The 13,608-nt window shown below is 49.0% G+C and overlaps 1 protein-coding gene across 3 annotated transcripts; it reads right to left on the reverse strand.

Moving 5' to 3' along the window:
• Positions 1–336: 336 nt before the first annotated feature.
• On the reverse strand, positions 337–11,216 carry LOC6591181. Of its 3 annotated transcripts, none has more exons than XM_026986542.1 (12): positions 11,107–11,216; positions 9,784–10,410; positions 8,524–8,659; positions 7,414–8,426; positions 7,264–7,347; positions 2,916–4,151; positions 2,500–2,838; positions 2,120–2,437; positions 1,910–2,057; positions 1,642–1,847; positions 1,070–1,253; positions 337–996 (listed from the first exon to the last, which is right to left on the reverse strand). In XM_026986542.1, the coding sequence occupies exons 2-12, from the start codon at positions 9,914–9,916 to the stop codon at positions 654–656; spliced, it is 4,140 nt and encodes a 1,379-aa protein (XP_026842343.1). In that variant the 5' UTR covers positions 9,917–10,410; positions 11,107–11,216; the 3' UTR covers positions 337–653. The 3 variants fall into 3 exon arrangements, with proteins under 3 accessions (XP_026842343.1, XP_026842344.1, XP_002015439.1); XM_026986543.1 differs by having other exon boundaries at positions 9,784–10,434; XM_002015403.2 differs by lacking the exons at positions 7,264–7,347; positions 7,414–8,426; positions 8,524–8,659; positions 9,784–10,410; positions 11,107–11,216 and adding an exon at positions 4,651–5,052.
• Positions 11,217–13,608: the final 2,392 nt, after the last annotated feature.

Here is a 13,608-nt window from a genome sequence, read left to right on the forward strand (position 1 = left end):
CGTCTAGCTTTTGCGCAAGCGCCGCCGCTGTGACTTCAATTCGATACGAATCGTTGGGATCATTGGAATGGGCTGTTGTCTTATCACTATTACACATATTAATTCAATTCAATTCAATTTCCAAATATCTATCGGAGTCGAGGTCGGAAAGGTACGCTACGGGGACCTGACGGAGTTTCTTAATATTTTAAATTATTATATTAATTTTTTGTTTTCTATACTTTCACGTCAACCTGAAGTCGACCGAGTGTGCGGAAAGATACCATACCTGAATATCACCTAATATTCCAAAGTGTGGGAAGGGATTGAGGCTGAGTGTTTCCATAAAAGCTAATTTTTATTAATACATGTTCATACTAAACTTATGTTCATAGTGTGCATAAGTACAAAGAAGATCGCCTGCACGCAAGCTGTCATTATAGTTAGATTCAAGGTATATTAAATTAATAAGTTAATTGGATTTGCTTGAATATGACGACAATGGTATCCAATCTCATTGATGATCACAACGACTTTCTGTGAGAAGTTTCCTTTGTCTCGTTCTCCAACGCGCGGCTCGAGTACCTTTGGTTGGGTATACACGTACACGTACATATCACTTAAGTCTGAGTCTGGTACATCGTACATCGACCTGCTTTGAGAACTACTACATCTTAGCATGACTCCTTATTGCAGTCGACAAAGTTACTAAACTCCGTGGCATTTGGCGGGCCCTCGCTGTACAGATAGGTGACGGGCCAGAGGCGGGCGGCGGCGAAATCGCTAAGACTTTGCAATCCCCCAGGGCGAGGTGGATGCTGGCTGTATTCGCTGCTTGCCGCTGTCGCAGGCTGCGAGTGAGAGTGTTGGTGTGAGTGTGGCTGGTGCTTCTGCTTTTGCTGCTCCTTGGGACTGGCCAAACCAAGGTGGGAGTGCGTCGGCTGTGTTCCGTTCTTGCCGGGATAGTACCGATCGCTGCACTTGCGCCACTGATCAGACTCGTCGCCCACAAAACACCTGGAAGGTATAGAATAAAGCGAGAAGGCCGACAGTGGGAGGCAGGAAGAGCGAGATGGACGCCCTTACTTACCAGGGGTAATCGAAGCCCTTGCTGTAGCCACACGGATGATCCGCCTTGCAACAGTAGTCCCAGGAACCAACCTCAGAGCCGTCCGTCTCGCAGGAGTAAAATCCCGTGATCAGATTTTTCTCGCAGGGACTGCTGCGTCGACAGGGTTTGCCGGAGACCGTGTAATGACGCCAGGCCACATCGCCTTTTGCGAATGAGAAGTGCATTTAGAAAAGCCATGGATATGGAAATGGACATAGGGAGTGGGAATTGGTATGCAAGCTGTTGGTTAGTATTCGGGGAAGAGTTGGGTGGTATTTGGATTCGTCTTTTCTGTTGATTGGTAGGTTGATGCAATGATAGATTGGTTGGTTTGTGTTATATCAGGTTCCAACTGTACATGCTAGTAATCGTTATACACAAAGCATTCTCCGCTACAAGCTATTTTACAGATTAATATTAGGTATAAATACATTACTAGGTCTAACTTGGGCTATACAGACTATTTCCCTTGGAACAGCAGGTGGATCTGGAGCCCGCTCGGGTTATTTACACAGTGGGGGAGTTGCAACAGGTTAATAGCTTTAGTTTACCAGGTTCCCGGAAGATGTCCATTCGTCGATCGTTGTTCACTCGCGATCCGCCAATTGTGTTCACCTTGTCACGACAGGTCCAGTCAAAGGGATTCCAGGCAAAGAGCCAGAAGTCCCGCTCCTTGGTGTGTGTATAGTGAACATCGAGCTTGAGCTCCGTTTGGTCGAGGTCAGAGAGTTCGCAGTTATGGGAGCTAGCATGCGAGCTGGGAGGGTTGAAAGAGGTTTTACTGTATATGGATCTTCATTCGGCCTACTCTCTAATTACCCGTAACTAAAGGCATAGCATTTGAATGGAGTAGTCTCCCTAAATCGTATGCACTCCTTCTTGCAGGCCATCTCCGAAGGCACTGATATCAACTTCTTGATGGCTGGTGGGAGGAGCCTGGCGGGGGAGCCATAGCCCAGATAGCACACTGCGATGGAAGAGGTTTCTTTACAGGGTGGATCTTTGCTTGGGATCGACTCTACTACTCACGTTTCTTGTGCTTCTCGTCCACGATGGGCTGAATCTCGCAACCGTGTCCATAGCTGGCGCGCTCGAATATGTCGAAAGCCGCATCCAGGATGAGGTGCCGCTCCTTGTCCATGTCCCGCACGGGCCAGTCACTTAGCTGGCAATTGTCAATTATGCCCGTGTGCCTCTGTTGGCCATAGCGGTACGCAAAAGCGCGACAGGTAAATTTGGTGGAACGAATGCATTCCATTTCGCACTCCCCCACGGATCTCACGGTAAGGGAGTCGCGAACAATGGACTTGAAGAACCGCGTGGCGTCGATGGCTCGGAAGAAACACTCTGCAAAGATCATCAATACGCTGATCATCAGTCATGTCATCTAGGCCCTTCCGCAAACTTACGCGCATTTCGCGGATCGGAGAGCGCCGTGTTGGGGGCACCGCTGTCGTGGCGACGGAGCGGCTGTCTGCAGACATCCATATCGTCCGCCATGGAGTATATGTCATAGTCTCGATCCGGCTCAATGTCCACGTAGTAATCCAGCATGTTGACTGGCCTGTCGCAGAGCATGCAATTGTCCCTGCCCGCCTGGTTGTACCGGTAGCTGAAAGTGTGGCAGCTAAAGCTAGGCCGCTGGTCCGAGCACAGGCGCTCGCACTCCGTCAATGTTGGCACATTGTAGGCGTGCCTTATGGCCGTTTTATGCAGTCGGAAGCCTTCGCTGGTCTTCGCCGAGCATTCTGATGGAGGGGCGAAGAATGTTCATGCACTTGTCAATCGGTGGGAGGCTTCCACCTTCACTTTCGCTTTTACTTACCATCCGGCCCGGGGCGTCGTGTCCACTGTTGTCTGTAATCGTTGCGCCGCTTTGGATAGTCGTCCTCGTAGCTGGAGCCCGGGTAACCCAGCACGGAGTTGGACTCCCGATGCGGTGCCCCCAGCTGGAAGTAGTTGAAGTCATGGTCCTTGCGTCGCTGCGACTCACTCAGACCCCAGTAGGAGGTGTGCTTACTATTGCTGTTGCTGCCCCCGTAGCTGCCGCCATAGTTACCCCAGTTTTCCTCGCCCCCGATGAGATACGGAACAAACTTATTGGGCTTCTTGTATGGGCTAGGACCTGCACTAGATCCATCGCGATCGAGATAATTATGGATAGGACGGCTTGGCTCATGCGGTCGATATGGAGAGAAGTCAGGGCCCGGCCGATAGGGCGGTCGGTACTTGTCGACTCGATCTGTTTCGGGTCTTGGTGGCCTGTACGCAGAACCATCGTACCCAGAACTGCTCGGTAACGTTTCCCATCGATCTGGTCGAACTGGACTATAGCGTGGGGGATCATGACGATCTGCATAAGAGTGATCGCTTCCGTAGCTGCTGGGTGGTGTGTGTCCAAAATAGTCGGAGCCGGCGGATCCAGACCCATGTGAGGAGAACTCATAGGAAGAGGAGGACGACGACGACGATGACGAAGAAGCGGTGTGCGAGCCTTGGTAATCAGAGGAGAAAGGTCGGTGCTCATAGGAGCTGCTCGGCGCCCTCGGCGGACCCGGCGGACTCGACGGCCCTCGATAATGGTCAATAGCTGAGCTACTTGGGGGTGGTGGCCGAAAATGATTCCTATCCCTGTCGCGGTCTCGATCGCGATCACCATATCCGCTGCCGCTACTGCTGGGTCCTGGACCAGTGCTTGGCTTCAAGTAAATGGGATTGCTACTCAAGGGACCCTTTGAGCAGTCCTGGCAAGCGTTGCGCCGACAACTAGACGGCGCATTGCGATCCCTCTCATAGTAATCGTAGTCCGGATGCCGCAGCAGATTAGAGTCCCGCCGATGGGCACTGGAGTAGAGATCCATCTGCGACAAGGGCATCTCGATCAACTCGCAATCGCCCTGGCCATGCCCGGAGGGGTCCAGCCTGTAGTTGAAGCCCTCGCACATAAATCTCCTCTCATGGCCGCACTCCCGCATGCATTCCTCTACTCGCTCGCAGGAGATGGAGCGACGCACCCAGTGGGGCGCTATGCGCTTCCCAGCTAAGACTCGACGGAAGCAGGCTGCAATGGAAATAAAGTTCGAGTTGGAGTTGAAGATGGAGGCGGAGGTGGAGGTGGATGTGGAGATGCTGAGGCTCTTTACGCAACTGCTAGTAAGAAAAACTGTTTGACGCTGAAAGTCAGTGAAGCGCGGACAGAACCCAAGATCGGGGCTGGGAGTGGGTTGCTTGCTTCATGTTTCTGATGTTTCTGATGTTTCTGTTTCGGGCCATGTTTTTCTTTTTGGCGGCACCGGCACATCCGCTGCCGCTTCAGTAAATTATGTTCGAGTCATGTTCGGTGCTACGGCGGACACAACACCCATGTATATCATCAGCCTTCGCCACAGATTATCTTCGAGAAAAAAAAGACAACAGCCACTACGTCTCCACGAAAAAGAACCCAGGCCCACGATGGAAATTATGCAAATTACTTTAATACGCACCACAACTCCCCAAAATAAAATTATACCTCAAGTGGAATGACCGAGTGGGCGAAGTGGCTAACCTCCCGACCTTACCTTTGGCATCCTCCACAATGATAATTGTGCTGCTCAGGTCGCTGTGCCTGGTGGGACTCACAAATTTGGCTTCGATGTCATCGACATACAGCAGAAACAAGGACAGAATCAGACTTAGACTCAGACCCGGAGTCGGTGGCACTTGATCCCGTCTGGGTGACCTCATTTTAAGGAAGACAGATTCCAATGAAGCCTCGAAAATTGAAAACTGAATTTATAATTTGTCTCGCTTCTGCGTCGCTCACTGATGACTGATTACGTAATTAGTAACTGGCGTTCTGGGCCAATTAATTTCTGTGCAATGTCAAATGATTAGAACAATGAACGAGAGCGGGAGCGCGGTGGCAGGCCGCCTGCTAGCATGACCTCTCGGTAGCATGCAGGACACGGCGGATACACGAGAACGATTTCGGGGACCGGCCCAGAACGACACGCGGCAACGGTGATTCTAATCGCGAATGAACAGCGGCTGTGGTCAAGCTTGCGGTTTTATACGAGTACCGAGCTGAGCTTTTCGCTCCGCTAACCTCTCTTGATCTCTGTCGCTCCGCTCTCAGTTAAAGTTTCGCATTTTCATGGGGATTCTTCGCCCCTCCTCTCCGCATGCCGTGCTCCATTGTGGGTGAGTATCGTCTGAAGCCTTGAGTCTAGTTTAATGAGAGTTTTTTGGAAGAAGATTGCTTATCTGCAGCGATGGTTCAGATGAAAATACGAGGGTACAGATCGCATGAATGAGATTTGCCCTGGGCAGATCTGCCAGCAGATGCGATGGATGAGACGAGATCCAAGATGCAGCCAAGCGTTTCCAGTTGGACCCGCCGACCCACACCCCAGTCAAGGATGCCATAATACTCGTACTTACTCGTCCTACATTATTATATTACATTTTAGCAAACTACCTTAACTGTTACTTGGTTAATGGTTAAGTATAGAAAGAGTTAAAGGAGTTCAAGGATGTGAATATTTCGATCAGTTATCAGCCCTGCCATATACGAACTATATTCGCCGCTTGGGTCCTTTGGTGTCTTAAAGGATTTTCAAAACTATTTCCCAGAGCAAAGCTGAACGTATGGTTTTCTCTAGTTTTGTGCGAGACCTGCTTACAGACAACACTCCATTCCATCAATCATTTTAGATGCCATATTCATAGAATATGCAGGTACATATGATATGCATGCAGAAGCTCAGGTACAAGAGGTATAAGAGAGCTTGAGCGCATTTCCGTTTCTGAATCAATGTCACTACTGGCTACTGGTATGCACCACGAGTGGGGGGTTCTGTGTTTTTGTGCTGTGGCTTTATGGTTGGGATTTGCATACAATGAATGCCAGGGGAGCTGCATCGCCATTCAAGTGCATGCATAGTGCAATTCTCTTCTGGTGTGCTGCTCTTGCACAACTCCGTGGCATGGCCTGGCATAGCCGAAAAAAAAGGCGCTGATGTGTAGGAGCATTGCTTCCGCCTCCGAGCAAACCAAATTGTGCTGTGCTCCAATCTTCAAGTGTGAATTACGATCTGTCCCACGATCTGTTAGTGAACTAACTAACTAACCAACAAAACAAACGAACACGCCACCTCAGAAACAACAATTAACCATGTTAACGTCATCAAGTTTGCCATTTGAACTTGGATTTGTTTGGCACTTGGCATATGGTTATGTCACCGCCACCCGCTGCTTCGGTGGAGTTCCTGTTCATGCACTCAACTTCGTCACACTCGGGAAGCTCGAAGGGAAGCTGAGCCAAATGTTTAAGTAGAATTGTTCTTTGATGAAATTTTTAGAGCTATCATAAATCTTCTGCGCTTGACAGCAGAATGCCCCCTGTAAGAAATGAGATCATTTTGTCTAGGGATTTCAGATTACACCGATATGAGTTGCTGTATTGCCATACTCTTGCTAAAGCAAAATATGATTTTGGAAAAACATTCAAGGAAGAGTCCCATACTTACTTACCTCCCATAAATACGTTTGTGCATACTTCAATGCTTAAATCCTTCAACTCGTAAGTTAAGTATGTTTTTCTTTCTCTAATAAGGAATCTTTCACCTCATCTGATTTACTCGTCTTGTACTTTTCCGATACAGAGAGCAACTGTCAAATGAATCTATGTACATATGTATGTATTTACCATATTGGGTGACCTAGTAGTCCAAACTTTGTTGAGCTTTTGCTTTGCTGTAGAGTGCGAATTCGTAAAATGCTAAAGTTTGAGTGTGGATGAATATCGAACCACCCATCCACCGGACGCGATTTTACCAGAGCTGATGAGAGACGAGAGTAGACAATCTGCCAGGCTAATGGGTTTATTTTTGTTGGGCGAATAAAAGGTAAAGAATGTGGGTCAATCGAGTGGCTGCTCGGCTGTCCGTCTGTCTGTCACCTGTGTGGACGCCAAAACCAAATGATTTTTAGCTGTGCGCCATGTTAGTTCTACATTTTACGAGTAGCATATATTTGTAATTGTCAAGTGACCCGCGTCATTGTCTGTTACATGAATATTTGAAAGTGCAGGTACGTAGGTTAGCTTCTGGGACAGCGCGAATCCGATAATTAGTAGGTGAATGTGGATTGGGGACGGGTCGGTATAAGTGAAATCAGACTTAGGCACTTACCTTTCAGCTTATCCATGGGATAACCGAGGCGATCGTGATCGCGATCGCGGTCTCTATCTCTATCTCTGTCGCCCATAGGTCGTTCTGAAATTTTACCATGGCGCCTTTTCAGTCCAGAGAACTTCCAGATTATCATCGTTTCACACTTACTGTTGCTCCCCTGCATGTAGTCATCGGGATTGAAGTAGGTGGCAATGGTTTTATCGTCGTCCAAGCTGTATCCCCCATACCCGTCCCCAGGGCGCATTGCGCTTCCATTGCGTCGCACGTAGTCGTCCCGCAGTGGCGGAGACTCATCGTATGGGGGTGGAGGGCGGGCGGAGGGTCCTGGCATGCCATAGTCGCCGTCGTGTGTGGACTGCATCGGCGGATCGGGTCGGTTAGTGTAGTCCGGCCTGGGTTCACGGTGGGGTTCGTAGCTGGGACTGGGTCGCAGTCCGTAGGATGGAGGCGTGGAGCTGTCGTACGGCCGCGGTGGAGGAGGCGGATAGTCAGGACGAGGCGGCCTGGCTCCATAGTGTGGCCGCTCATCCGAGGACGCGCTCGGAGGTCGCATGGTAGGTGGTGTGTACCGTTCCGGGCTGCCATAACTGTAGCCGTTTCCATAGCCCAGCCCGAAGATGGGGCGTGGGGGGCCATGGGGTGTGGGCCTCGCCTCCTCATTCTCCAGGGATGGCGGGCCATGATAGTGGTCCTCTACCTCAGGGGCGTTGGCCGCGTAGCCGCCTGGGATGTAGACGTCTTCGTTGGGAGCTGGATAGTTGTTCTCATAGAGGGCGGGGTATTTGTATAGGGGATACAAGTCGTGCGAGAAGTACAACCGATCGCCGAGACCAGGGGGCGGCGGAAGAGATGGCGCAGAGATCGCGGGCAGCTGCGGCGGCGCGGGCTCGTCCGTGTGCGGAGTCGGGTTCACAATCAGCACTGGAGTGTTACCCACCTCCAGCGGACGATTGGGCAAGTTCGCCGGGGTCGGTCCGGGGCTGATGGGACTGGGACCCGGTCCGGGTGCAATCGAATTGTCGCTCAGGTCGAAGCAGTTCGTCTTGCGAGTATACAAATCAAAGTCGGGATCGAAAATCACGCCTCCCGGCCGCCCACCGCCGCCCGAGCCGTACTGCTCCGACGACAACTGACATGTGCCGTTTCCGCGTCGATGCACACTGCAAACAGAAACGAATTCAGAGGGCCGCAACCAAGAGGGACACCAAGAGGCTGGGATCGGGATTGGGTAATCGCCGTGTGACAGCTTGAACTCACCCGAATGAGATGGCCTGGCACTTCTCGCCCGCCTGCAGACACTTTTCCTTGCACATCTTCAGCGAGTTGGTGTCTTCGGTGCGGAAGGTCTTCTCAAATGGCAGCATCGCCTCCAGTGCGATCCGCTCGAAGCAGTCTGCCGACGATTCCAATTCAAATAAAAACACAATCATACAACAATTATTGCGCTTAAAGGTTGCTACTTGCGAACTGCAGTTGGGCAATGGAAATGGGAATGGGAGTAGGAAGAGGAATCCCCCTCCTCTAAGCCGAGCTAGCAGTGGACCTCGGATTGCGTCACCAGATAAATGGGTAAATGATGAGCAAGTTCCACTTGCACTTTCAAGGCCACCACTCAGTGGAGCTGGTGGCGATGCTCCACTTCATCCACTTTATGGTAGGTTAGTTTTATCGACTCTGCAATTGTCGCTTTCCGATTGTCTGCCATTCTGCTAGCTTTGTTCTTTATTCAAATTGGAATTGTATTAGCATTGCGTGCCGCGGCGACGCAGCTGACTGCCATTAACCCATCTGCGACTCGTATAAGTTCCTTTCTTCTCCTATTTGGTGGCTGTCGGTATGCGAGTGTCATGAATAATTCAAAAAGGTCAAACACACAAACAAAACTCTCATTGTGATGTCTGTGGCTTTGACATGCTCCACGGCTTGGTTGTCAATCTATGGTTTTTAGAGGGACGGATTTCAACCAATTCCTAGGAAATCTCGTTTTTCCTTTTCCCTGCAATCAAGGAGTGTGCGGCAGTCCCCGTTGTCCCCTTAATCAAGTTTTTTCCAGTACGAATCTTACTGGGAGAGAGTTAGTGGCAGAGAGGAGGAGAGAAAGGGAGATGGTCACGCATGCGGTGAAACTTGTATTCTTTTTTATTTCATTATGAATATAACCGATCGCAACCAGATTGGGGAGTATGGTAGACAAGTTCATTGATGCCATTGATGGGTATTGAGAATACTCCAAATATATAAACTTGAAGGGGTTGGAAACTCTTCCCCCTTGTTGTTACATTTACACATATTTAACGAATATCTAACCGGGTACATAATTATTTCTCTGGTGTGAATTTCTCTTAAGTGATATTGGGGTTAAGACATTTCGCTTGTCCTGTCGTTGAACGATGTTCTGCTTTAAAATGCCTGAAATGGAGCTTTTACTCCTATATCTACAACATGAATGTGTGTACTTCTATGTAGGGATATGTAGGGTTCGTTTATCCAACCCTCCCGACGCGTCATCGCACTTACCATTTCGTGCGGAAACCAACTGATTATCGACAGTTAGTGCCTCTGCGGTCTGCCAGATGCCGAAGAGTATGAAGAGCGTCCAGAGCATCGGTAGTGATCGCCGCCTGTGCTGTTCCTCCATAAACCGAATCATTGGGCCTAGAAATTGTTTTCACTGGTGGAACCGATATCCTATCTGTATTGGTTTGGTACAGATTCACTTGGTCCTTGATTCGTAATCAATCTTGCCTTCCTTTTACATTATTAGAGGTTTTTCTTTATAAATTCTGTGTAGAGGATCGTGTTTGCATCGCACTGTTAGGACGGACCGGAGATGGCGAACTGAAAGACAGGCAGCCACGCGAGGCGCGTAGAAACCTTCTTCGTTACGACTATTTCTCCTCTTTCTCTCTGGCCTTTCTTCAGAGTCACAGTCGCGTGTTAGAGTGGTTTTTATTTTTATTTTTATTTCTTTTCGTGTTGGAGTGTTTCTGGCTTTCGCGTTACGTTTCGCTACTTTTCACATTCTTTCACCGTTAATTATGTTGCCAAAATATGCAGATCATTATAAAAGATCCCCAACATCTATAGTGGGACCCTCTCTGCCGCTTATTTATGGGCTCGGCTCAGCAGAAAAGCCTGAAGAATCTACGGTTGCGGAAGAGACCAAATCTACATAATTACGCGGATGAGTATTGGGCGGCTTGTAAAAGCGAGTGGGAAAGAGATAGCCAGAGTCAATAACCTCTCCAACGAAGCGCTTCGGCTCGGATCGGCTAGGAACTTCCTTGACGATGAGTTCATCCCATTCCAGAGGCAGAGGGTGCCGTGCCTGTGACCTTTCGACCAATGGTTAGAAACAAGAATTGCCCAATAATTAAAAACTCGAATGACAAAGTGCTCATCAATGCGTAAATCCAGCGTTTGTCATCATCCAAGCCGATCCAAGCCGATCCGACCCAAGTTGGCCAAAAACCCCAAAAAACAATAATTTTTTATTTTTATTTGCCGACTTTGATGGCTTGATGAAGAATCTTGATGATTAATTAGAGGCCAACTGAAGCCGTCCTAAGGTTTGTGGCTGTTGGTTGCAACGAATATGTAGGTCTCACAATTTAAAAACAAATCTTACGAAGTGTACTATTGTAGTATATATATATATATATACGAGTATGTAGAATGTTTCAACCACTTCTTCTGGGGTCCCTGGATTCGGGTCAGCTTCTTCAACGCCTTTCCGCTTCACGACTGCGATTAGGGCGAATGGAGAGGTACGTTGCGCTTTGACACTGCGTATTTTTGGCTAATGACAAGAAATCTCTCTCCCGCCCGGTCTACACTCACTAGCTTCGGACTTGAGCTCAGTTTTGTCTAGGTTTGCTTTGCTTTGCATTGGATTACGAATATATTTTTGCAACCCGCTTTCAATTCTGATTTTCGTCTCGTCTCGATTCGTTTGGTTTGCTTTCGCTGCGACTCGAACTCGCCGCCGATCCGCACTCGCTAAACAATTGAAGCCGAATAAAAATTCTGATTTAGTTGTGTTTGAAATTCATCGAAAGAGCAGAAAGCAAAGCGGCAGCGTCGCCGCCGGCTGCGCTGTGACAGAGACACCGGCAGAGCAGCAGCGCTCACAAAGCTTTTGTTGTATGGAGCGTTTAGATTCGAACACAGGTGGGACATCGGAGGGGCATGGGCAGACGAGAGGCACTGGAGTTTGGCTCCGCAGATCGTCATCATCATTATCATCATTAGCATTGCCCTCGCTGCGCCCACTTGGGGCGATGATTCGATGTGGGGATGAGTCGGGAAAGAGGGGGCAGACAGCCCAGCTCAGCCCAGCCCTCTGGCTGCTTGGGAGTCCGTCTTCCGCGTCTTCTTTCCGCCTAATAGCTGGCAATGACTCTCGAAAAACGTTTCAAAACGAAATGGTAAGAAGAGGATTGAAACTAAAAGATAAGCGAAGCTCGAATGCTCTTGTTGTATTTGGTATTAGTCATGTCCACTCTGGAAGAGAAGAGAAGAGAATAGGGGAAGAAAGCTCTCTGATGCCCACACACAGACCCAGAAAACCAACTTACTTATAGCTTCAGTTTGTAGATATGTATCATGTTTCTATTATATTATTGCACATAATAGGGTTTTCTACCGATTTACCGAACAGCTTCGCTTTTCGAATAGTAAGTATCGATGAAACCCAGTAAGTAGTTCTTTCGAGCTTTTGTGTCGCTATATGAGCTCATATTGTATGTACCTATCAATTGAAGAGTGCTAACGGAAGCAGACGCTGCTTTGCGTGATTATGGCTCGAGTGTGCGCGCAATTAGAGTCAGAGTTCTTGGTTGCAAGGCGGGAGTCAGTAGAGCACTCCACTCAAATTAGAATCGCACCCGAAGCCGAGAATCTTTCTTTTCCGCTTTGTTAGCCCCCCTAAGCGATGAGAAATTTAAATTTAACGGACACACTGGCCACACATGTATTTGGTGTGGGCTTCGTCTTCGGCAGCCGATGCCGATGCCGAGCAGATGCTGCTCAACCGTTAACTCGTGTGTGTTTTCACCGAAAAAAAGATGAAAAAAAGTCAAAGGGCACGAAAGGGTGCCGGTGACTGGGGGCGGTGGAGGGGTGGTGTTGCTGTAGGAGGTGTGTAATTGGCGACACCTTTAAGTGCCGACCTTGTCATGCTCGCTGGCGTCGTCTAATTCAGGCCGGGGTTGTTCTTCATCAGCGCGTCGACATCACCATCGCCACTGCCACTGCCGGCGTCTGCGTCTGTGCGCATGCGTCGCTGTTGGCATCGACATCGACGCTGGCGCTGGCGGAAGATGAACTATCGTGGCAGAGGAGTCGAGTCTCCTCGATTCGCTGGAAGCTTGAGAAATGAGCTCATGCTCGTTCTGGTTCGTTCATTTGCATATCAGGAATTCCTGGGAATTCTAAAGGCAAGGAGCAACAGCAACAGCAGCCGCTAATGTTCTCCGTGGCCACGCCCTCAAAAAGGGTCACTTCTTGAAGATTGCCAAATAGAAGCAGGTATCAGTATTGGCAGACGAGACAAATGTTGCAAAATAATTTATTTGTGTGAATATTTTGTGGGAGGCGCTGCTCTACATATCACTTGAATGCAACAGGCAGCACCGAGGTTTGCTTGGTATTTGTCCCTCGGCTCCGGCTCCAGCTCCGGCACCATCGACATCGACCCTATCCGAAATCCAAAATCGCTTCAAAAGTCAATCAAAATTCAGAGGGCGATCGGCGCTTTTGAGGGACGCATTGCGCCTGCCAAGTGGGCAAATGGCAGCCACTTGGTGGCGCCGTTTCTAGCGTTTTTGCGTGAAAATTCAATACGCAGCGCGTGTCTAAAAACAGATATTGGCGGCAGATACCACTGCGAGTGGGTTGATCGTGGGTGGACGGCGGATCCGCAGGAACGATCAACTAGCTGGCTGACTGGGGGCTCCTCCACGTCATGTAATACTTATCGATTGGGTAAACGGTTTCTGCCAGGGCGCATAAATTTTGTCAAGAGCTGATTGACAAATGTGGGCCAACAGGAAGCCCCAGCTGATCGACATTCACTAAATAAAATGCCTAGTCGCCCACTCATTCATGCTGCAAATTCGTTTGCTTCTGCAAATCAATCTTTCTCCTATCATGTAAGCCTCGACTATAAGTACAAACAAACGTATGAGTATGAGATAATAATCAGGTTTTCGTTTACTGTGACCGATTCGTGGAAAACGTTAACCATTTAAATATACATATGTATATAATCACAGATAAGCTAATTGACAACCCACCAACACCAACATGTCCAATAAAACAGCATTAGCCAGTAATTCGTCT

The sequence above is a fragment of the Drosophila persimilis genome, unplaced genomic scaffold, assembly GCF_003286085.1.
Source record: "Drosophila persimilis strain 14011-0111.01,24,50 unplaced genomic scaffold, DperRS2 tig00000002-arrow-pilon, whole genome shotgun sequence".
Lineage (NCBI taxonomy): Eukaryota > Metazoa > Arthropoda > Insecta > Diptera > Drosophilidae > Drosophila > Drosophila persimilis.